The sequence below is a fragment of the Sus scrofa genome, chromosome 4, assembly GCF_054392235.1.
Source record: "Sus scrofa isolate SSC_HxYL_T2T_F1_AM1 chromosome 4, Sscrofa_HxYL_maternal_Yorkshire_Landrace_v2.0, whole genome shotgun sequence".
NCBI classification, from domain to species: Eukaryota; Metazoa; Chordata; class Mammalia; order Artiodactyla; family Suidae; genus Sus; species Sus scrofa.
Genome location: NC_139386.1, coordinates 56188569 through 56214049, shown reverse-complemented (window position 1 = coordinate 56214049; position 25481 = coordinate 56188569). Strand labels below are relative to the sequence as shown.

Here is a 25481-nt window from a genome sequence, read left to right as displayed (position 1 = left end):
TGAATCAGAGAAAAACAAAACCTGCATGGTATCACTTATATGTGGAATCTGAAAAATCCAAACCCATAGAAACAGTAAAAGTGTGGTTAGCTGGAGGTGAGGGAAATGGGGAGATATTGGTCAAAATGTACAGACTTTTAGATGTAAGTTAAATAAGTTGTGGAGATCTATCATGTTCTTAAACTTGCCGAGACCAGCTCAGCAGGTGAGGGCTGAAGAACGAGTGCTGTGAAACTTAAGGAAAAAGTTAACATAAAACAAGACACAGAGACACTTACCTTAATTAAATGGGGGAACCGGGGGACTCAAGGCCTCAGAGACCAAGATCATTGGCATTATATCCAATTGAACACCATGTTGTAAGGCTCTTTGGATACATAATTACATTGAAAAAAATAAATATTTAAAAGTAACATAAATTTATTGGTATTCCATTACTGTGATTAAAACAAATGTCAACAATGAATATTTTGTTTCTCTCCCTAGTGGCTATGTCTTTGACTATGATTACTACAGAGATGATTTCTACAATCGGTATGTAAATTTCTCATCCTTGTTTCCCTTTAAATTAAATTATCTTTTAACTCTTTGTAATTTAATTCACAGATATTCTTAACTAATATGTTTAAAATAATATTTTATAGTAAAAAAAGTCCCAATAAAACATGATAGACAGATTTTCCTATTTTTATTTTACTTAACTAAAGTATGATAGATATTGGACTTAGACTTCGGAGGTGCTTTAAGATTAAAATTTGGTTTCTAATATTTGGAGATAGTCTAAAGACTTAATTAACCAATGTTATTTTCCAGGTCTGTTGTTGACTTAGAATTTTCCCAGACTGAGAGATGTAAATTCAGAAAGTGACTCCAATCTTCTAAAATACATTTGCTTTCATATGGCACATAGATTCAGTAAAAATTATGGATAGTTCTTGCTTTGCATAGGAGTGTAGGATACCATGTAGAGTGATGTTAATAATCAACAAAGAAAAGTAGGATATCCCATGACCTTTAAGTTTTTTGTCAAAACATCAAAAACTTTCTTATGTTATATACATATTTATATATGTATCCATATATATAAAATCCCTAGACATACATATAGGAAAACACAGTGAAACTAACAGTTATTTAGTATACTAATTTAAAATTTTAACACTGTAATGTAAAAATACCGAGAATTAGTAGACTTATCAAAAGTAATTTGAATAGTGCTTGCCTTCTTCTTATATTATAATATGGAGCAAGCATACCTTTAACCCTCAGTGAATTGTCATCCTCCTAAGATTGGATCAGCTTTGACATTTTATCAATGTTGTGAACTACCTCTGAGATTTCTTCGGTGCATTTTTTCTTGGGCCAGTATCACTTCCTCTGGAACATCTTCATCCCTTTTCAGCACAGCACAACCACTTTCTTCAATTATGTCAATATGTTTTATTTTATTAAGTTCCTCTGGCTGCATATGGAATGGAAGGAAGGTCTCCTGAATGGAAGTGTCCATATATTTACTTAGTCATTTGTGGACTGAAAAACTAGCGGCAAAGTTTGGATTTTAAGAAATTACTCCTGGTAGATATATGTGGTAACTGAAATTTAATTTGCACTGTTGGCAGACTGATGTTATTTAACTAAGCATCAGTAATTGAAATTCTTCATATTAGAGATAATGCAAAACAAAGACTGACTGTGCATAGATAGATCATTGGACCACACACCAAAAAATGAGGTAAATATCTTTTAGGCCTTTAACTGTAAGTTCCAAACAAACAAAAACCCAAAGCATAAAAATGCAAATTTAGAAAAACAGAATGGACATTTTAAATAAGGAAGAAACTTCATAATCCCCTGTAAGGGTCTTATTCTCTTTTCTTCAGCCAGGAGCATCCTTTTTCAGTTCCACAAGAATACTGTGTTCCTTCCTGCTGTGGGAACTTTCTCTGATTACTTCTACTCCTGGTATCTCCCTCCACCATCTAGTTAACCTGACTTCTTCCTTCAAATCTCAGCATGAATATGTCTCTCAAGTTAAATGAGGTTCCTCTGTTCCCCTCTCAGCACCCAGCAGTGTTCCTTCACAGCACCACTTCTAGTTTTTAGTGCTGTATTTTTTTATGCAGTGACAAAGTTTGGCTAGTGTCTACACAAAAACCTGTATACATACCCTCCTTCCTCTAAGAGGGCAGAGAAGATGCTCAGTTTCACTTACTTTTGTATCCTCGGGCACTATCATTGTCTCACACATAGGGAATACTCAATTTGTATTATCATCTCCTTAGATTTAGAGATATTTTTCCCCAAGGTCACACAGTTAACTAATGACTGAACTATAGTCATAAACTAGGTATTCATTATATTCAGTAATGCAAAACAGAAAGGGAGAGATATCAGTCTTAGATGTTACACAAAAGAAAACAGCCTTATCTACACAGAAATAAAATCCACAACCATACCCTCATTGCCACTAGGTGCAAACTACTGTAGTCATCCTTTTATTACCATATATGAATTTTTAAGAATGATTTTTTCAAATAATTTTTATAATTTCTACAAAATATATTTTATTTTAAATACTAAATAAGCCTATAATAACTTGTCCTAACAATGATGTGAAGATCTGGCAGCATTAAAATAATCTCATTTGCTATGAAAAAAGATAACATTTAGTCTTTATTTGAAAATTTTAGGTTTTGATAATTTTAAAAACATTTTCTGATATGCTTTTAGATTTCAAGATGCAGAACACTATCTTCATTGCTATGAATAAAGTGTTCAATTAATATTCAGTGTCTTTTAGTTGGTCAGTATAAAACTGTTTTTGCATTGTAGTCTCAAGTATTTGCTTCATGTGACTTCCTTCCACATTTAAAGAATTTCTACTTAAATGGGGTTTGGTGGATGGTAGGAGACCCAAGTTCTGGTAACTAACCTGCAACTTTGGGCAAGTAGCCAGGTTTTCAGTTTTCTCATCTTGAAAATGAAGCCAATATTTGCACTTTACTGTTTATTTATTATAACTCAATAAAATCATTAGACAGGGATAGATAGATAGATAGATAGATAGATAGATAGATAGATAGATAGATGATAAATGGTAAATAGATCTTACCTGCCAAAAAACAAGAGTCTTAATCAGCAAATAATTAGCAAGACTCTAAAGCTTTCAGATGCCTCTTCACTATGCAAAAAAAGCTAACTGAACAATTTCCAAAATCAATTGTTTGTCTTATATAAATCTATTTGGTTTATAAGTGTTCAACAGTCCGCATGGGTGTATGGCTAACAGATTGAGCAGTCTGCACTCGCATTAGTTTATTTTTCATTTTTTTGCACTTGGCTAAGAAAGACAGAAGCATTGCCACTGTAGTGATGTAGTCAGGAGTTCCCAATAAATACAGATTCCCAGGAAAGGAAAACAGAATGGAGATGCTGGAGGAGAGAAATACTTACTAAGTCAGTCCTAATAGTTCTACTCACACTAATTCTTCTGTAGTTACACTCTGCCTGTGTTTATGGTTATTTTTTTTTTTCTCTTTTTACTAGTGGTGCAAACTTGGGCAATTTATTTAATACCACAAAACCTGTTTTCTCATCAATAAAGTGAGCATGGAATTAATTCCTACCCCATAACATTGTTCTAAGAATTAAATAATGTAGCATGTTTTTATGACCTGCATTATGCCTGGTATATTTTTTGTGCTTAATCAGTGTTAGCTACTAGTAACAGTTAACAGTAACCATTAACAGTGATGGAGAGTATGTTTCTTATACTGTAATTCATGTGGTAGTGTCCCTATGGCTGGTTGGTCAGTTGTCCTTCCATAACCGTCCATTGTGACACTTCTGGATCATTCTGTTTGGACTGTTTTCTGGAGGGAAATGCTCCCCAGAGCATTCCAGTTTGGGCTGAACAGTTACCTGCAGCACGAGATCACTCAGCTATTTCCAGTAACTCCATACTGCTCAGTTTTGTGTCAGGAAAACAGAAATCACATAGTTAGGCTGAATGAAGATAATCATTTGTAAAAAAAAAAAAAGAAAAAATCCTGTGTGTTAAGGAACTGAAAAGGTGAAAACAAACTAGCGAAATAGAAAACAAAACGAAACATTCACTATAGTATAATAGAGTAAGCAATTGCAGGAAGCAGCTACCACTTCTGGGGCTGGGGAAACAGAGGAAAAGGTTGGGGTTATCAATTTTTATGTAGAAAATGGACTTTTCAGAGCTCAAACTGTGAGTAGAAGGTGCTGCTCCGTGGTTGCTGCTATAGCTGAGCCTAGAGGCGGGAACCTGTAGGGCTGTAGCCCAAACCTCTAAGGAGGCCATAGCAGCTGGCTGGTACTGAGGTCTCTGAAGGAATATGAAGAGACTGTTCTGCAGATGTTACAGAATTACTCAAACTAGATTCAGCTGCTACTACTGGACTGAATTGCCACTGCCAGGGTAAAGAAATAAGGCTGGAGTAAAGCTGACAAGAACAGGAAGCCAAAACAAAAGCAGGAAGCAAATTGGGAAGAGTCAAGTCCTCTCTTTGTATTCCAGTCTCCAGTCTCCCGCTCAGGTCCTTAGTTGGCTGAGCCTACCAAGGAGCTAGCTGGTCCCCACAGAAATGTGATTTGCAGAGTCCCAACTCCAAATGTCACTAAACAAGGGTCTGAAGCTGAGAGATAATATTTTAATAACTGACCCTCATTTATATCCTATTGTTAGCCTATTTCCCAGGTTTGGGAATTCTTGTATAATTGGGGATTTTCAACCCTTAAATCGTTTTAGCTTAGAAAATGTCTCTACACAAAGTTCCATCATAATGTGATACATGCATCCAGCAGTAACTTTTTCAAAAACTGATTTAGTTTCTATCCATGGTTTCAGGGATCATAGAAGAGTATCACTAAATAATAGATATGAGTGGTTTATTTATTTGTTTATATTACAGAAAGCAAATTATTGCCCAATAATTTACTGTATTTGAGGCATTTTCTTTTAAAAAGTCTGACTAAATGAAGGACATACATATAATTAAAATGAAACATATATTTATACTCTTCCAAATCAAATACAAGGAGAAGTATGCCTAAAATTATCAAATATCCCCGAGGAATGTTTTCAATTTCTAACATATTAGCTGTTTTAATTCTAAGATATTACCTTTCTTCAACAGTATCAGGAAAGGCACTGAGCTGTTCATAACCTCTAGTAGTGAGTAAACTTCTGAAATGCCAGAAGTACTTTGTCATATAAAAAAACATATAGGTATAAGTGATTTAAAATGGATATTCATTGCTTAAAGCTGGATCCATCTTGACCTGTGTAAATTAACATAAAAGAAGCTACCAGAGTTTCAGTTGGTGAAAAAAACTCTAGGTGGCACCTGTCTCAGATCATTGATTATAGGGCACAGTGTATATTCATGAATATTAGAAAAACATATTAGCAAAAAGCAATGCATGTTTCATTATGCAAATTTAAATTACCATCTGGTAAAATGGAATTCCACTTAAAATTCTCGGAAACCATACCATGGCACCATTGACAAAAGGCGTGATTTGGAATCACTAGAGGAGTTTCAGGCCTTGGTGTATGTGCATTAAACCTGAGGGAATCATCTCATTCCTTTTTTACGGGTTTCCTTCATGGGCAAAATGGCTTGACAATACATGATACAGGATTCTAAGTAAATAGAATCATCTGATTGATTTATAACCCCTCAATTGCTATATGAATACATTAATTTTTTTAATTATATAAGGCGGTATGTAAGATATAACAGACAGCAAAATTGCACAAAATATAAAGCTTAGATTAAGGTCCAAATATTGCCAACACAGTAATGGACAATTTGAATCAGCTTGTCTTTCAAAGCATGTTCAAGAAGTATTTGCACAAGATTGGGGACAGTGAATAGTTCACTGAAAATCTGGGAAAAGTTTAATGATGAAAAATAGAAATAGGAGTTGTTCATTTACTGGCCTCAAGTGAAGTGTGCCTTTAAAAATTGTTTTCTGATTCAGTTGTAACCAAAAGCTTATTCAAAGTCGAGGTGGAAATTATAAACAGATTTTATGATTTTTAAGTACTTCAAACAGTATAAAAACTGGATATATTAGAAGGCTCTAAGAATCATTCATGTAGATTTCAAATATATCCTTTCTTAAAATTGAATAGGCACCATAATGTGGTTTTGTAGACTACATTTATCAGAAGTTAAGCTTCTGAAGAGAAGATTGTGAGGTTGAGGATCTCTGGCCCTCTGGTTTGTGATCTTCATTTATCTGCTTACAGGCCCCAGTGAGAACATGGCCCTGAATTTGGTGGCAGGTCTTGCTTGGCTCTGGCAGGGCATTTGTTTAGCCCCAGGTCCAGACCACATATTTTTATTAGCGTTAACTGCATAGTGACTGTAAGTTTGGGTTCGTATGTAAGGAAAATGAAGAACTCTTTTTGTGAGGGAAATTTGGAAGAAAACAGGTAATTATTAACTCTTAAATTCCTATTATCTAAATTAAAATATAGTGTTCAGTGACAAAATAATATGCACATATTACATTTTCAAGATTTTTTCATGAATTTTAAAATCACATAAGTTGACAGTGAAAATGGGCTTGAAATCAAAAGTCTAACAATCAGGTAATGATTTGTTAGACTGTGGTATATTTACTTGAGAAAATGCACCACAGCAATTAAAATAAACATTAGGGAAACCATTTAGCAAACTTGAGAAATGTTTTTAGTATGAACCAAAGAGAATTAGCCTGGGTATATGACTATACATATGTTTTCAATTATGTGAAAAATATGGATGCTTGTGGAAAAAAGATTAGAAAATGACAGTAGTTGTTTTAGGGTAAAAGATTGAGTGTCGTGTTTTTTGGGTTTTTTTTCTAAAATGTTAATTTATTTTAAGTTTAATAATAAGCTTTTGGTAAAAACAAAAATTCAAGATTATGTTTATTTTATTTATCAATATGCCATTAAATTACCTTCGTCCAAAAAGCAATGAATTTTTAAGAACTAATACCTCTATTCTTCCTAGAGACAAGATGTGTGTATTTTAATCAAGTAAATCAATATGAAAATTGTTTACTAGTTTTTAGCATTTGCTTGATAATGAAATTACACATCTTAGATATTATTAAAGCAAACAAAATTCCAAGCAATAAATAGGCACATGAAAAGCAGAAATGTTTATTAAATAAAATAAACCCTTGAATTCCCTCAGTGGGTTACTTTTACTAAAATTTGACTACGTTTGTTTTACTTACTGGTTGAGAGTATGTCTTTTAGAGTTTTTATCTTAAAATAGACCTTAGGGAACAGAGAATTATGTGTATGACTTCATTAGAAATCATTTGACCTGTAAGTATCTATTTGACAGTATTATAATAATATTAGAGACAAATGAAGGACCATTAAAGGAAAAGAAAGAGAATATAAATCTTAGAGTGGAAGAACTGAAAAAAAAAAAAAAACACAAAATGAAGGAAGAAATTTATTTTAAGCTTTTAACTGTCCTTTGCGATTTGCATCCCATTTAGTTCTATTGGATAGCAATTTTTGTTGGACTATTCTATGGATATGATTCTGATGAAGAAGCCAAAGTTAATGTCTACTTCCCTCTGGATTTAGAATTCCTAAATTTCATCTTATAATCAGCCACCAACCACCTTTCCCATCCTTATCTTGTTATGTTTATAAGCTTTAGGAAAATACCCTTCTTCCTTTATTTTATTTCTGGTAAACTTAACTTGGCCCAGTGAAAATTAACAAACACCCAACTCCATTAAAATGAAAAATCATGCTCTCATGTGATATACCCATTTAGCTTTGTATTGTGCGTTACATAGCACTTTTTAAAAATTAAGTTTTAATGCTACACATCTTCCCAACAGAGCAGCAGAATGAGTTGGTTAAACCTTGCCTGATTTTATGGTGAGAAAAGAGTCATCTTTCTGAATTTACAACAGAGAGTACAACACGTACTGAGTATGTTACTAAAATGTATATCCCATGCAAAAAATATGAGCAAATACACAAAAATGCAGTGAACAAGTGGAGCTTTCTCTTCTCAACATGAGATCAGGCCTGGCCAACCGTGGTAGCTCTGTAATCCTTGGTTGGGGGAAGGGAGGAGAGCAATAGAAACACTGATAAACATTTCAGTTCCCTATAAAATATTACTGAATTTTGTTGTAACCAAAGTAGCAGTGAGTACGGTGGTTTTTCTTGGCCTACATTTGCAATATAGCATTCTAACATCAGTATATATTTTCATTATATAAATTAATTGATTGATTGATTTGCTTTTTAGGGCTACACCCATGGCATGTGGAGGTTCCCAGGTTAGGTGTCTAATCGGAGCTACAGCTGCCAGCCTACACTACAGCCACAACAACACAGAATCCAAGCCATGTCTGTGACCTACATCACAGCTCACAGCAATGACAGATCCTTAACCCACTGAGCGAGGCCAGGAATCCAACCTGTAACCTCACGGTTCCTAGTCGGGTTGGTTTCTGCTGCACCACGATGGGAACTCCCCAGATTTATTTATTTAATAAATCTGCTAGACTGTATTTTCAAGTGCTGGGGAAATAGTTCCTCCAAAAGAGCTTGCCTTTCATTTCAACCAGCAACTTCCACCCTGGAAGAGAACAGTCAATCACCATATTTCTTTTTCCTCCATAGCTTTGGGTGTTATAGCTCATGCAAAGTGTCTTCCTATTTTGGTTCACTGACTTAAGTTGTCCTATGAATTCAGCTTATAAATAAGTAATGCAGACCTTGTTTTGTGATTGAAATGAGGGGCAGGCTTTGTTGACCCTTTTGATTTTCAAGGCCCTAGTGATATGAATGAGGTTCACAACTCTTTTCAGCCTCATCCTTCCTATACCCTTTGAAGTAAAGTCTAATGTGTTGACATCCATGACCTGTTCTTTGCTGGCAGTTCTTGGGCTTTAATGGACTTTGCTTATGCACAGAGGATGGCACCTCTCCTGAACTCTGTCTCATTTCATTTCTGTTCCTCTCCAGGCATCCTTTAGCATTTCCTCAGCATGTTTCCGAATCATTTTTGGATACTTTAGCTCTCTAATGTAAGAGACATTCTTAGGACTAAGTTCTGCTTTAAATGTGGTTTATATATAACTTTTTTTCACCCACAGTGTCAGTTTTCAATGTTTATGAGTGAATATTTGGAAAACTGCTTATAGTAACTGTTATTATACTTCATATATTATTTTCCAAAGAGAGATTATCACATTTTCATCTGTATGTATAAATGAGATGCAATCTTATAAAGTAATCTGGTAGAGGTATTCAATATTTTAGTTTAAAACTGTTCAAGTTTTCACTTTTATGTCTCTCATATTAGATTATTTTTATTGACTGTTTTAAAGCAATTATGAGAATGTAATCCATATAATGATATCTTAGTAAAATGTTTATCAATCATCAGTCTAAGTCAATAATGCTATCTTCTTAATAGTAGACAATGTAATGATACCTCCTGTTCACTGGCAAATAGTTTTAAAAATAAATGAGTACATATATATATATTTATACATAAAGTCTTTTTTAGAGCCACATTTGTAGCCTATGGAAGTTCCCAGGCTAGGGGCTGATACTGAGCTACAGCTGCCAGCCTACACCATAGCCATAGCAATTCAGAATCCAAGCTGAGTCTGCAACCTATACCACAACTCATGGCAACATTGGATCCTTAATCCACTGAGCGAAGCCAGGTATCAAACCCATATCCTTATGGATACTAATTGGTTTTGTAACCTACTGAGACACATGGGAGCTCCATATTTTTTCTCTGACTCTTTATGCTATTCAAATGATCTAAGTCACACAAAAATGTGCTGTGTGTATGCAGTAGAAATAATATGAAATTTTGAATCTATTAATTATGCATTTATATAAATGAGTAAATACTCTTACACTTTTATTCCTTTCATTGTTTGATGGAAATGCATTGATTATGGTGAATATCATTTTTCACTTTTTAACAGAAGCTTCAAAGAGTCTCATTGATATTTTTTTTTTTTTTTGTCTTTTTTGCCATTTCTTGGGCCGCTCCCTTGGCATATGGAGGTTCCCAGGCTAGGGGTCGAATTGGAGCTGTAGCTGCCAGCCTATGCCAGAGCCACTGCAACGCAGGATCCGAGCCGCGTCTGCAACCTACACCACAGCTCACAGCAACGCCAGATCGTTAACCCACTGAGCAAGGGCAGGGATCAAACCCGCAACCTCATGGTTCCTAGTTGGATCCGTCAACCACTGAGCCACTACGGGAATGCCGGTATTCTTTTTTGTTAGAGAAGTTGTTAATAGCTAACTCCAAATAGTCTCCATTTGCACATCAATCAAATGGTCAGAATAATTAAAATTATCCTGATAAACATTTCCCACCAGTACTTTAGTCAACAAAGTTTTGTCCTTGAGCTAGCACCAGTTTCATTCAAACTCAGTCTCCTTTTTTCTGTAGTTAGGAAAGTCTTTCCTTACTTAAGAAAGTCTCTATAGAGATATGTCACCATATTGATGTGTTTCTCATAGCTGTTTTCTTTAAGCTGACCACACTTCTAATGGTTTTTCTTCTGAGCTGTTTTTGATCATTCGGTAATTTTCTTTGCTTTGTCCGTGATTCTGCATGACTGTTTCCCCTTTTCAAACTAATGTGTTAATAAATGTCTGATGTGTAAAAAGAAGATCTCTGTTCCTAAGAAGAGTAAATCTGTTAAATCAAGCAAAGAAGTGTACTTGGAAATGAAGGTCGGCATAATTTCAACAAATTGCAAAGCTCCTTGTCCTTCCATATCTTAAAAATGAATTCCTCTTGGAGGGTCAGATTCTAAGTCCAGAAAGATAGATTAGAGTTAGCATCCTCTTTCTTTAGTGAAAATGAATCTTCCTGAGAACAATGATAACAAAACCCTTTTTTTTGCTTTTTTATTTATTTTTGAGATTTTTATTTTTTCTATTATAGTTGATTTACAATGTTCTGTAGCACAGGGAACTATAATTAGTCATTTTTGATGGAACATGATGGAGGATAATGTGAGAAAAAGAACGTGTGTGTGTGTGCGTGTGTATGTGTCACTGGGTCACTTTGCTGTACAAAAACATTTACTGACATTTTTTTAACAAAGCCATCCTCTTAACCATCTCACATATTTGCTAGAACACTTTGATATAAACCAACTCTCAGCCACATTTGTCTTTTATGAAGGTTATTTGATTACCACGGCCGTGTGCCTCCACCTCCCCGCGCTGTAATTCCACTGAAACGTCCCAGAGTGGCTGGAACAACTACTCGCAGGGGAAAAGGAGTCTTTTCCATGAAAGGAGGATCGAGATCTACTGTCAGTGGATCTTCTTCATCCGGCTCGAAATGTAAGTGGTCTTCTTTAATTTCCTTTAAAGAAGGGTGGGGATACTTATTGCATGAATATTTGTATTCAATAAGTTAATCAGTAACTGTGGAATGTTTACTATGTACAAGGTATTAGAGAAATTTTTAATGGGTAAGAAATGGTCTCTGCTTTTCACTGCACCACATTGCAGTAGGGAAAACAGACACAAACATTACTAAAAAAAAACTCGGGATGGATTTGAAAACTATTTTATCAGAGTGAATAGCGGGCATTCTCTTGGTCCACTTAGCTTGTGACTTATTAAATGTCTTGAAATATAACACTGCTTTTAGTGAAGAAAAAATTTCACTTCAAAAACGAGTGCATATTCTGTATTTTCAGGGAGACTATGCAAAATCAGTGCGTCTTTTGAACACCTGAGCATTTTGATAATTAAAATAGGCAAAGTACATAGTAGAGATGTTAGATCGGTAACTTTCCAAACTATTCGAAAATCATGAGAATTATGTACGTTAAAACATATGTAATGTCATAAAAATTTTAAAATTTACTTAATTTCACATTAATTAGTAAAAAGTAGATATACAAATTTGTTAATTAAACACAATGCTTGTTTTTGGTCTTTTTGCCTTTTTAGGGCTGCACCTAAAGCATATGGAGGTTCCCAGACTAGGGGTAGAATCAGAGCTGTAGCTGACGGCCTATGCCAGAGTCACAGCAACGCGGGATGCAAGCTGAATCTGCAACCTACACAACAGCTCACGGCAATGCCAGATCCCTAACCCAGTGAGCAAGGCCAGAGATGGAACTCACGTCCTCATGGATACTAGTCGGGTTCGTTAACCCTGAGCCACAATGGGAACTCCAAACATTGCTAAATTTTTATGGAATGATTCAGAAAAACCCTAATTTGTTATTAGAATAGTACTCCTAAGGAAAGAATAGCAAAATTTCTTGCGTTTCTTGAGATGATATTCTAGCAGAGACAGACATAGCAAACAAAGTAAAATCTGTGATGTCCCACAGCAGATCCTCACTGTGTCAAAGAAGCATAATGCAGCATAAAGCAATAAAGTTGGGAGCACTGTGCTTCATGGGATGGTATTTGATTGCTTCTCTGACTAGGCGGCTTTTGAGCAGAGACTTCATGGAGGGAAGGGAGTGAGAATGAGTTTGAAGCTATGAGAGACAGAGCTTTCTGGGCAGAGGAAATGATCAATGCAGAGCTCTTACATTGTAAACAGTCAAGAAACAAATCAGTGTGGCTACAGCAGAATGAAGGAGGGTGAGCAGTAAGGTCAGAGGGTAGATGGAAGTTGAATTCCAGGGCAGCTTGTTGGGCCATTGTAGAAACGTAAGGCAAATACTGTTACCCCAATTTTATTGACAAGTAAGCACAGAAAAGTTCCCATAATAAATGGTAGAGCCAACGCTAGAATCTGTGTTTATTCTCATTCCTGTATGCTATCTACTATTAGAACATTGCTTTTTACTTTAGTATCATTAGAAATACTAAGAACACTATATAAAATATAATACTTTGTTTTTGAATGTGCAAAAAGTAGTTACCCAAAGCCCTGATCTTTCCAGTAACTAAGTTTGTTGCACTCAGAAGTTGACTAATATAACCTAAATAGAAAATTATACAGATTTACAGTTCCCTGTGTACTTATCCATTTATCTAATTATTCTGTGGACAGAAAATATGAATTTCATTTTTTGAGTCTTAGTAATAAAAGAAAATGAGTTTATGCAACAATCTCTAAACAAAGTCTTTTATGTGCTCTCAGACTGTTTCAAAAGCAAGGAAGTTTCTTGAATTTGGTTCTTGCTATAGAAAACTTAACACTGAATTGCCTGCTAGGTTTATAGAAGACTTTTTTTTTTTATCATAGTAGTACGAATTTATTCCAAATAGGAATGTCTTGAGCATCTATGGATTCTTTGCCCTGCAGCCTCTTTTAAAACAATATTTACTAATGGGAGCATTATTGATATTTTGGCCATGGCAGTTCTACATTGTTTAAGAGTATTCCAATCTATGCAGAACATTTAGCATTTCTGATCCCCAAACCCTAAATGCCAGCAACACTCCCCAGTCTGTAACAATCATACATGCCTTTATACATTTTTTAAGTCTTCCTTAAGGAGATGGTACTAATGGTTGCTGATCATCTTGGGCAAGTGCAACTTTATACAACTCAGCCACTTAATTCTCATGGACCCTAGTGATACAGAGACAAGTGGTCATTTCCAGGGGTTACTTTTTTATTTTTCATTTTTTAGTGCCATACCTGCTGCATATGGAAGTTCCCAAGCTAGGGGTAGAATCAGAGCTACAGCTGCCAGCCTACACCACAGCAATAGCAATGCGGGATCTGAGCCGCATCTGCCACCTACACCACAGTTCACAGCAATGCCGGATCCTTAGAATCCTTTAGCCCACTGAGCAAAGCCAGGGGCCAAACCTGCATCCTCATGGATATTAGTCTGGTTTATTTCAGCTGAGCCACAATGGGAACTCCCTCAAGGGGTTATTTTGATGTAAATATTTTAATATTCAAGTGATTAAGTTGGTTTTGGCCCTTTTTTTTTTTGGTTTCTAGTTTTCTTGGTTCATGAGAGATAATGGGAAGGGATTCTGCTGTGTAGCACTGGGAACTCTCTCTAGCCACTTATGATGGAACACGTAACGTGAGAAAAAAGAATGTATACATGTATGTGTAACTGGAGCACCATGCTGTACAGTAGGAAAAAAGTATACATATTTTTATACATATATATAAAAGAAAATAAAATCTTTTTTGAGGATCTTATTAAGAATTTCTCTTGGTTCCATAATAAGATTTTCTAAATAGAAAATAGGATATATTTTTCTGCTTTTAGCATATAATGCTATGTGTGTGTTTTATCTTGTTGGTTATATGACCCAATCCTATATAGATTTTGTTCTTTTGTGGCAAGTTAATATGTCAAATTCTGGAAGTGATTATTTAAAATCCTTTACCATGATAGTAACTTTATAAGGTTTTTCTTTTCTTGAGGGTTTGTTTTATTTCCCACACTAGTTTTTATATTATGTTTTATAATAGTAATAAGAAAAAGTAATAGCTAACACTTTTTTGATGTTTACTCCAAGACAGTTATTATTTCAAACATGTATTATTACATATATTATTTATTTATAAATTCATTTTAAATATATTAATTTTCTATGTTAATTCATTTGTTCCTTATAATGGCATATAAGTGAGATATTATTATCATTCTCATTGTACAGATATAGAAAATGAGGCATAGAAAAGTTAATATCCCCAAAGTCATTGAACTATTTAAAAACAGAACCAGAGACTACAGCCTGCTTCTAGAGCATCTGGTTCTAGAGTATAGGCTCCTGAGTCTGTGCCCTTTTCAATATTGTCTCACTGTAACTTCTTGGAGAACTTTAACTTTTACATTTGTATAATATCTCACTTACTCTCTTTAGCCTAGAATTTTATTTTGATACTTTGCTTGATCCTTTACTAGGAAGGCTTTGTCTTGGTCTGTATTTCCCTAATAAATTCATTTGTTTTCCTCCTTTTTTTGTCATTAGTTTCCTAAGGCAGCTGTATTAAATTATCTCAAACTAAATGGTTTAACAAGAGATATTTGGAGGCTGAATGTCTGAAATCAAGGTGTTAGAGCGATGATCTGCCTCTGTGAGCTCTAGGGGACAATCAGGTCCATGCCTTTCTCTTAGCTCTGGTATGCTGGCAGTCTTGGCATCCCTTGGTTTACTGTCACTTCATTCCCATCTCTGCCTCCATCATCACATGGTCTCCTCCCTTGTGTCTTTATGTCTGTGTCTCTTCCCTTTTTCTTATAAAATAGTGGTCATACTGGATTAGGACTCACCCTAATAACCTTATTGTTATTATATCTGCAAAGATGTATTCCCAAATAAGGTCACATTTACAGGTGCTGGGGATTAGGACTACAACATATCTATTGGGGGAACATTTCAACTCGTAACACTGTCACTTTACTTTTGCATATTTCTTAAAAACAACGTATATCTGGTGGTTGTTTTTGAAAGCAATGTGAAATTCTTTCTTTATAGGGAAATTTAATTCTTTTACATTTATTTTATTAACTAATTTATTACGTAATCTTTCTTACTTCCGTATTCCAAGTATTTAACTTATTGTTTCCTCTTTTCTTCCTTTCTTTATGCTTGCTTAATGAATTTTCTTTTAATTCCTATCTCTTCCATGACAACTGCTTTAGTTTGTATATTCAGTCACTTGGCTTTTCTATTTCATTAGTGGCTATAATAATATATTAAAGAGTTATAAATAAAAACTACTCTGTTTATTTGCTTCTTATAATCAAACAATAGTTATTCTAACTCGCACCCAAGATGTGAACTGTAGAAAGCTTCTACTTCATCACTGTCAAACCACTTTGCCTCCTCCTCCACCCCTCATTTTTGCCATAAAACCTCACATTTTATACATAAACATTGGAGTTTTAGTATCCAGTTTCTGTTAAATATTTATATATTGTGTATCTTTTCTTTTTCAAATTCTCTTCACCTAGTATTTATTTTCCTACTCCAAGTGTGTGTTATCCTTATTATCTATTAGCACTTAATTTAAATTTTTATAAGGTTAATTATTTATATCCAATCTCTCTCTTAATTCTTAGTTTTCACATTACCCCTAAAATAATTTCTCTGGGTAAACTGAGAACATAATTTCTGGACCTATGCTTGCCTAAAAAGTCTTTATTGTTTCCCCACATATGCATATTTTGATTTGGTCTAGAATTATTTCATTATATTTCTTTTTCCCTTAATATCTTATGTACATTATTCCAACATCTAATCACTTGCAGTGTTTCACTGAAGTACTAATGTTTATGTCATTATTTTTTGTTAGTATTTTTTGCTCTCAGAAAACCTATAGCATTTTTATTTTATTTTTGAGAGCTCAGAAATCTCAACAGGCTATTATCTAGAAGCAAATATTTTACTAATTTTCCTTTGGACTTTGTGAATCTTTTGGGAATGAAAATTCTAGTGTTTTTTTTTTGGGGGGGAGGGAAGGGTCCTTCTTGAAGGAGGTGTAGTCTGTAGTGTCTGGGATGGATCACTAGCAGGGCACTACCAGCATTCTTTTGTATTTCCCGCAATGGCAGATTCAGAGGCATTGCTTTTAAGAATATTTGTTAAATTCTAAAGATATATTAAAATTCTCTCTTTATTAATGGCATATTTCACAAGTATAATGTAAAGAAAAATTGGAATAAACATAAGTGTAGTTCTTACATTAAGTGCAACTACCAAAATACATAAATATAATGTATGAATTTAATGAAGATGAATGATACCTAATCTATTGCATAGAGAGTAGAAACATGAAGAAATTTGGAAATGGAGAACAAAGAAAAAGGTTGGATATTAAGTTTAACTAGTAAGTCTTGTTAAAAAGAAATCTCTTGTCTTTCACAAACTATTACATTTAAAATGGATAAACAACAAAGTCATGGCGTATAGAACAGGGAACTATATGCAATCTCCTGCAACAGACCATGATGGGAAATAATACTTTTTAAAATGTATATATATTTATGACTGAGTCACTTTGCTGTACAGCAGAAATTGGCATAACATTTTAAATCAACTACACTTTTATTTTAAAATATAAATAAATATAAACCTCAAAAATAATAAAAATAATAAAATAAGAAAGAGATTCTCTGTTGCGAGGGGCAATCATAAGACAAGCAAAAGATTAACATCGCTATAAATTCTTCACATACCCAGGGAGTGATTGCCTGGCTGAAACTCAGGTGAAATACAAAAAGATCAGTCCATGAAATGAAATGAAAAACAACGAAATGATTCCTTCAGCTTTAAAAACAGTGTGATCAGAATTACCCAGAAGCAGACTAATTCTATTAAGAACATAATCTGGAAATTGGAAAACTAGAACTTGAGTCAAGTTGTGCTGTGGGATGATGGCTGGAATTTATAGTCTGTAGATGTACATTTTCTTACCTATGAAGTGGGTCTGACTAACTCAGAAAGGTGGAGTCATCATAGACAAGGAAACTACTATATCTTCTATGGCTTCATTGATCAACTATAAATTAGGCACCATTGGGCTAAGGTACAATGTTTTTGAACATTTTTTTTTTTTGAGGCACCTCTATACTATGTCCATAGTGAAAACACCAATTTAATTCCCACTAATAGTGAACTGGGATTGCTTTTTCTCCACATGTTCCACAATACTTATCCCTTGTCTTTTGATTATAGCCACTCCAACTGGTATATAGTGATATCTCCCTGTAGCTTTGATTTGCATTTCCTTGATGATTAATGATGTTGAGCATCTTTTTTCATGTACCTGTCAGCCATCTGTATGACTTCTGTGGAAAAATGTCTATTCAGATCCTCTGCCCACTTTTAAATCATATATATATATATATATTTTTTTTTTTGCTGTTGACTTGCATGAGCTCTTTAATAATGTTTTGCATATTGGCCCCTTATCAGATATGATTTGCAATTATTTTTGTCCATTTATTAGGTTGTCTTTTCATGCTGTTATGATTTTCTTTGCTGTACAGAATTTTTAAGTTTTATATAGTTGTATTTGTTTGTTTTTCTTTTGTTTTTTCATTTGTCATCATAGTCAAAAAAAAAATGTTACCAAGACCTATGGCAAGAAGGTTACGGCCTACATTTTCTTCTAAGAGTTTTATGGTTTTAAGTCTTACATTCAAGTCTTTAACCCATTTTGAGTTGATTTTTGCATGGTGTAAGTCAATGGTCCAGTTTTATTCTTTTGCATGGGGCTGTCCAGTTTTCCCAACACCATTTTTTAGAGAACTGAACTTTACCCATTGCACATTCTTTGCTTTTTTTTAAATTAATTGACCATATATGCATGGGTTTATTTCTTGGCTCTCTATTCTGTTTGTCAAGCTACATATCTCTTTTCATGCCAATACTATCCTGCTTTGATTGTTATAGCTTTGGAATACAGTTTGAAATTAGGGAGCATGGCACCTTTAGCTTAGTTCTTCATTCTTAAAATTGCTTTAGCTATTCAATGCCAATTTGTAGTTCCATATAAACTTTAGGATTGCTTGTTCTATTTATTATTCTACAAACAAACTAGTCCTTCTTACATGTAACCAATGAAAGATTTCTCCATGTCTCAATTTTTTTCCCTTTTGATACATATTTACCTATTTTGACTTCCACCTCTGTTCTCTGTCTTTTACCATTGGCTTTTTTTTCTATTTTTGCTCTGTACTATAAGATAGTTTCTTTCAACTTTTGCTCTCCTAAAATATTAATTTACTTTAGCAGCTTTACAACCAACACCTTTTTATTCAGAAATCAAGATTTTAGTTCTAGAAATTCTTGTGTGAAATTTATTCTGTTGAGGGGTTAAAGCCATAGCATTTTTAATAACATTTTCTGTCTTTGGTATTGCATTCTCAGTACCCACCTGCTCTAGTCATTTGCCTCATCTCTCTCTTACAAAAAGCTCCTTTGCTAAAAACCTTTCTTGTAGAACTTTTCAACATCTGTGTACCTCAAGCTATTTTTATCTCCCAGGAAGTGAGGGATTAACAGCTAATATGATTTCTCATCAAATTGACTAGTAGCTACATTGGGCCTCTTTTTTGACATGTGAGAAGGTTTCTTTGTTCTCAAGTATAAACTGAGATAGATGTCTGCCCAACAGTGCCTCTCCCCACAGGGAATGCCTCTGGTATCATGGAATACTCAGACTCTGCAAGAATTTTATATATTTTAAGGTACTAGGTATGGTCCCTCTCATCACTCTAAAATAATTTACTGGATCCCTCTCCCCTCCCTCCAACCCACTAGGGAACAGTAACATTCTTTCCTGCCTTCCAGTAGAGACAAGCAAGCCATTTTCCAAACACCTTGTACTTAGTGTTCTTCCTTGCTTCTGTGCACAAACACTCCAAGCCCATGCCTCTACCATCTTTCAGGGGACATGGGGTCTTAGGCATATGTGGATGCTCTTTCAGTTTCCATGTCAGCCATGGATTATTTTCTTTTTTTTATTTTTTTTTAATTCTGTAAATATATCATTTTTTATTTCTTTATATATATATTTTTTTCTACTGGTCAGCATGGTGACCCAGTTACACATACATGTATACATTCTTTTTTCTCACATTACGTGTTCCATCATAAGTGACTAGACAGAGTTCCCAGTGCTACACAGCAGGATCCCATTGCTAATCCATCCCAAAGGCAACATTCTGCATCTATTTACCCCAAGCTCCCACTCTCTCCCACTCCCTCCCCTTCCCCCTTGGCAACCACAAGTCTATTCTCCAAGTCCATGATTTTCTCTTCTGTGGAAGGGTTCCTTTGTGCCATATGTTAGATTCCAGATATAAATGATATCATATGGTATTTGTCTTTCTCTGTCTGACTTAACTTCACTCAGTATGAAAGTCTCTAGTTCCATCCATGTTGCTGCAAATGGCATTATTTTGTTCTTTTTTATGGCTGAGTAGTATTCCATTGTGTATATATACCACATCTTCCTGATCTAGTCCATCTATCAGTGGACATTTGTGTTGATTCCATGTCTTGGCTATTGTGAACAGTGCTGCAGTGAACATGTGGGTGCATGTGTCTTTTCGTCCAGATATATGCCCAAGAATGGGATTGCTGGATTATATGGTAGTTCTATGTATAATTTTCTAAGGTACTCCATACTGTTCTCCATAGTGGTTGTACCAGCTTAAATTCCCAGTGCAGAAGGGTTCCCTTTTCTCCACATACCCCCCAGCATTTGTTATTTGTGGACTTATTGATGATGGCCATCTGACTGGTGTGATGTGGTATCTCATGGTAGTTTTGATTTGCATTTCTCTAATAAATAATCAGTGATGTTGAGCATTGTTTCAAATTTAATTTAGTATCATGTTTTCGGGATTGAGTCACCCAAATATAGCCAAACATATAGTGTTTCTAACCCTCAGGAATCCCCAAGTACTAAAAAATCTAATGACTTTGTCTTACATTGGAAAAACATCAACAATGAATTGAAGTTTACAGGAAAGCAAATCAACAAAGTCAGCTACTTGGCAACATAATCCAAACTACTCTTTTTATAGGGACCATCTAGTAAAATAAGTATTTGAAATTTATTATGGATGTGTTAATTTTCAAATTGTGTTAATTTAAATTAAGCTACTAGTATCAAAAGATAATAGACTGATCAATTATATGTATGTTTCATATAGTTCTATAAAGGCCTTTATTCACAAAAATTAACTGTGGATAGATGTTGCTTTAGTGAAATAGAAGGCTAAATAACATTTATATATAATTCATTAGCAAGCATAACTAGAATCACAAATGCATGTTCTCTATAAAAGCGTATTAGTAGATTACATCACATATACATGCACATTTATACACATGCATGTACATATAAATATCTATGATTATATATAAATTTTCATTATTTGATAGTACTTTTATAATTAGCCTGATTGTGGGAATAACAATAATTTTTAAATTCAAATCACACATGAAAAATTTGAGTGAAATGTGCAATATACTGTGTTAATATTGGCTTAAGCAAATGAATATTTACTGTAATGACTTGGCAAGTTCAGAGGAAGAAATTAATGTTATAGCTTGGACAATTTGTCATTTCTTACTACAGAATTTTTAATAGTACTAAATTCCACTGAGGAGAAAAACCATATAAAGAAAAAAATATATTAACACTATAATTTGCAAAAGTTGAATACTGACAAATATTTAAAATGGATTCCTCTTTTTAAAAATGAGATTATGACGAGGTATTTCGATCCCTTTTCAAATCAACTTCAACTAAAACTATAATCAACTTCCCTGTCTCATGTCATGGAAATATGAGCTAAAGATGTGATGTTGCTAATAAACACTTTACAGAAAGGGAACACATGAATACCTATGAGCTTTAGCTGAGTTTCCAGTGTAAAAATCAGTGCTTTTCTGAAAAAAAAAATTAAATCAATTTCTTTAAATAATTAATTTAAATCCCAATTTAAATTTCTAATAAGAGAAATCCTAGTGAGTTTTAATGCTTTTGGGGCCCTGTCAATGCACTTTCAGTGACAGGGTAAGTGATAGAGGAATATAAAATCCCTGAAGCACTTAACGGGCAATTAAAAGCAGTTCAGTTAAATTTATGAAGTGGTTGTTGGGAACTTATCCTCAACACCAAAGAAGTGCTGTTGTATTGGTCCCCTCCCCCCTGCAGTGATTTTAATATATAGATGAAGCATCAATCAAAGGAACAATATTAAGGAGTTCCCATCATGGTGCAGTGGGATCAGCAGCATCTCTGGAGCGCTGGGACACAGGTTGGCTCCCTGGCCCACCATAGGGTTTAAGGATCTGGGGTTACCGTGGCTGCTGCATATGTCGCAACTGCAGCTTGGATCTCATCCCTAGCCCTGGAACTCCATATGCCACAAGACAGCCAAAAAAGAAAAAATAAACAGTATTAATACCCATCAAAGTATCATTAAATGCCCCACTCAGTCCATTATCTTGGCCAAAGTATATATTCTGATTTTAGGTTTTAAGGAAAGAAATTACAATTGGCCAGAGGAATTAGAGAAGGTTTAATGGAAGATATTGAATTGAGTTTAGAAGGATAGTGGGATTTGGAAAGAGAATAAGAAAGACTGCTACTTTCCTGGGTTGGAGAAGAGCAGCTTTGCTGTCAGTTTGCCTGGGATGGAATTTGTATTCTACAACATATTAACACTGTGGCCTTGAGGAAATCCTTTAATCCCTGTATGCCTCTGTTTTCTATCTGTTCAATGGAAATAATATACTGTATATCCAATAGTTTGTCATGGGAATTAAATTACTTATGCACATAAAATTCTTAGGCAAGTCTTGGAGTTCCTATCATGGCTCAGTGGTTAACAAACCCCATTAGGAACCATGAGGATGTGGGTTCGATCCCTGGCCTCCCTCAGTGGGTTAGGGATCCAGCATTGCCATGAGCTGTGGTGTAGGTCACAGATGCAGCTTGGATCCCATGTTTCTGTGGCTGTGGCATAGTCCTGCAGCTACAGGTCTGATTAGACCCCTAGCCCAGGGACCTCCATATGCCTTGGGTGCAGCCCTAAAAAAAGAGAAAAAAAAATTCGTAGGCAAGTCTTGTCAAATAGTCAATGTTCAGTGAGGTTTACTATTACTATTAGTAGTGCTAGAAATAGTACAGCAGAGAATAATAGTTAAAAGTATGGGATATTAAATTGCTATAAATCCAGTAGTGGCTCTGCCATTTATTATCTGTTATGTTGGGACAGAATACTTTGTTTGCTGTGCCTTAGTTTCCTCATCTATAAAATTGGAATGATAAGTTTACTTCCTTCTCCGAAAAGTTTTTGTGAGGAGTAAATGAGTTAACACATGTAAAGCTCTTAGAACAACATCTCCTCTTATGAACATCGTAATAATTAACCATAATATTAATAGAAATAATGGTAACAGTATTATTGTCTGAAGCAAAGATTTATCAATAGTGATACAAGTTAAGAAACTGGGGATATTAGGATTAAGCAAAAGATAAAGATTAGGACAGTGAAAAACTGTGAAGAATATTGAAGGGTGTGAATTTCATGCAGGATTGGGGGTAAAGACTCTCAGAAAAGTGCTGCCTGATTAGAGTGATGGTTTAAGAAATTTGTATGGTGGTTGTATTCATGTGCTGGGGCTGTCATAACAAAGCACCACAAACTAGATGGCTTAAAGAACAGAAACATATTTCCTCACAGTTATAGAAGCTAGAAGTTAGAGGTCAAGGTGTAGGTTATGTTGGTTCCTTCCAAGGGCCTTGTGGAAAGGGCCTGTGTCAGCTCCCTCTGCTTGGCTTGTAGATGACCATCTTCCCCCTGAGTTTTCACGTCATCATCATCGTCCTTCTGTGTGTATAAGGACGCTAGTCATATTGGATTAGGGAAAACTAGTCTAGTGACTTCATTTTAATTTGATTACCTCTTTAACTACCTTATATCTAAATGCAGTCATATTCTGGAAGGGACTGGGGCTATAACTTTCATCTGTAATATCTGTGGAGGATACAGAATTCAACCCATCACACAGAGGTGATCTCGGCATATCCTTCAGCTCTTTTCCTCCAAATTTCTTGGATATTTTTTGGTTAAGTAATTAATTGAGGACGATGAAATTCAGGTCCATTTATCTCATCCTGGTAAACACACTGAATTCCTCAGACACTCATGGCTTCACTGTGTGGATACTGATGAGCACTTTGTATAAAGAGAGTAATAAATCCTTGCTGAAAAATACAACGTAATATTTAGATACACAGCAGCCCAACCAGAACAATTACTGTGTGTTTATAATACATAAATACATTTGTGAGCATTTGGGCTTGACTTTTTCACTAGGCTTTAATGTCACTTATTAATATAACCAGATATTAAAACATAGACAGAAAATAAGGCAAATAAGATCTTCAACAAAACCTTACCTACCAGCATAGCTTTTGAGAATTTGTGATGGTTTTCTCAGTTCTGCTATATAACTCATGTTTTACTTTGTGCTCCACTAACAGTTCCAGAAGAGTTCTAATCATTACTTTTATAAACTTTGGGATTATAAAAGTTTGTGAGCATTAGGTCCGATAATAAAAGCATCAATAAACTTTAACATTTCTTACTTCTGCTTCTGCTTCTGCTCTTTTCTAGATCTGGTCCTAATAAGCAGATCCTGACTATTCTTCTAGTCTCTTAAAACTGGCTTTCTTAACTCTGTGCTCTCCCCAGTCTCATTAATTACATGCCCAGCTGCGGGAGTATTCTATACCAAATGCCTCATCAGTTCCTCATTCAAAATTCAAAATTACTACCATCTAACAAGAAAGAATCCAAGCTCTTTAGTGTAGTTCTCTAGGTACATCTGATCTGGTGCTTCCATTCCTAATTTTCTCCCTACTCTCTCCTAGCTTAATTGACCACTTATCATGTTGCAGCAGAAGAAACGGTGGGGGAAAAAACTGTAATTGCAATGTATACATGTAAGGATAACCTGACCCCCTTGCTGTACAGTGGGAAAATTAAAAAAAATAAATAAAAAAAATAAAATAAAGTCCTTAAAAAAAAGCTTCCAAACTCTGTTTGTGTACCTCCATCTGAAAGCCCTTTCCTTATCTCAAGAAATGTGTTATCAGGAATTCCCATCGTGGCTCAGTGGTTAACAAACCCGACTAGTACCCTCGAGGATGCGGGTTCAATCCCTGGCCTCGCTCAGTCGGTTAAGGATCCGGCATTGTCATGAGCTGTGGTGTAGGTCGCAGATGCAGCTCAGATCCCACATGGCTGTGGCTGTGGCTATGGTGTAGACCAGCGGCTACAGCTCCGATTGGACCTCTACCCAGGGAGCCTTCATATGCCGCATGTGTGGCCCCAAAAAGACCACAAAAAAAAAAAGAAATGTGTTATCAACCTATTATTTATCTCATATATAAATAAGCATTATTAATAATTTTACCTGTCTTTCAGGGTACAACTCAGGTAATGTCATTCTTGTGGAACAAGTTTGGACCCTTTTGTGCTGCAAGGGCATTATCTGCCACCTAAAGGAGGCAAAAAAAAAAAGTGATCAAACAAACAAGCATAGACCACAACTTTAGAATCAGGCATCTCACCCTAAACTTGATTTTCTTGCCTCTTTGCTAGACTACCTTCAATATATTATTTAACTTCTCTAATGTTCACTGTTCTAATCCTTAGAACAAGCTTAATAATACATACTTTGTATGTTTATCTAAAGGATTAAATAAGATGGCATGCGTATAGTTGCTAGTGAAATGTTAGATGCATGGATGCATACAGTAGGTAATTAATGAATAGTTATTGAAGTAATACACTCATTCTCCATTTCATTTTCTTCTAAAAATATATAGAAATAACTATTATAGGTGCATATAGACATAGGTATTATGAATACCTACACGTGTATGTATTCATGTGTGAACTACTGTATGTATAACTACTTTTCCTAGGAAATTCCA

General features: G+C 34.9%; 1 protein-coding gene across 33 annotated transcripts in view; it reads left to right on the top strand.

The window, feature by feature from the left end:
- The window catches only part of RALYL (RALY RNA binding protein like), a 765932-nt gene that overhangs the window by 675300 nt on the left and 65151 nt on the right, over positions 1-25481 (top strand). For all 33 annotated transcript variants that reach the window (XM_085021182.1, XM_085021176.1, XM_085021187.1 and 30 more), the window contains 2 exons: positions 487-534; positions 11238-11401. In XM_085021182.1, coding sequence (XP_084877308.1) covers positions 487-534; positions 11238-11401 — 212 coding nt within the window. The remainder of the gene's footprint in view (positions 1-486; positions 535-11237; positions 11402-25481) is intronic.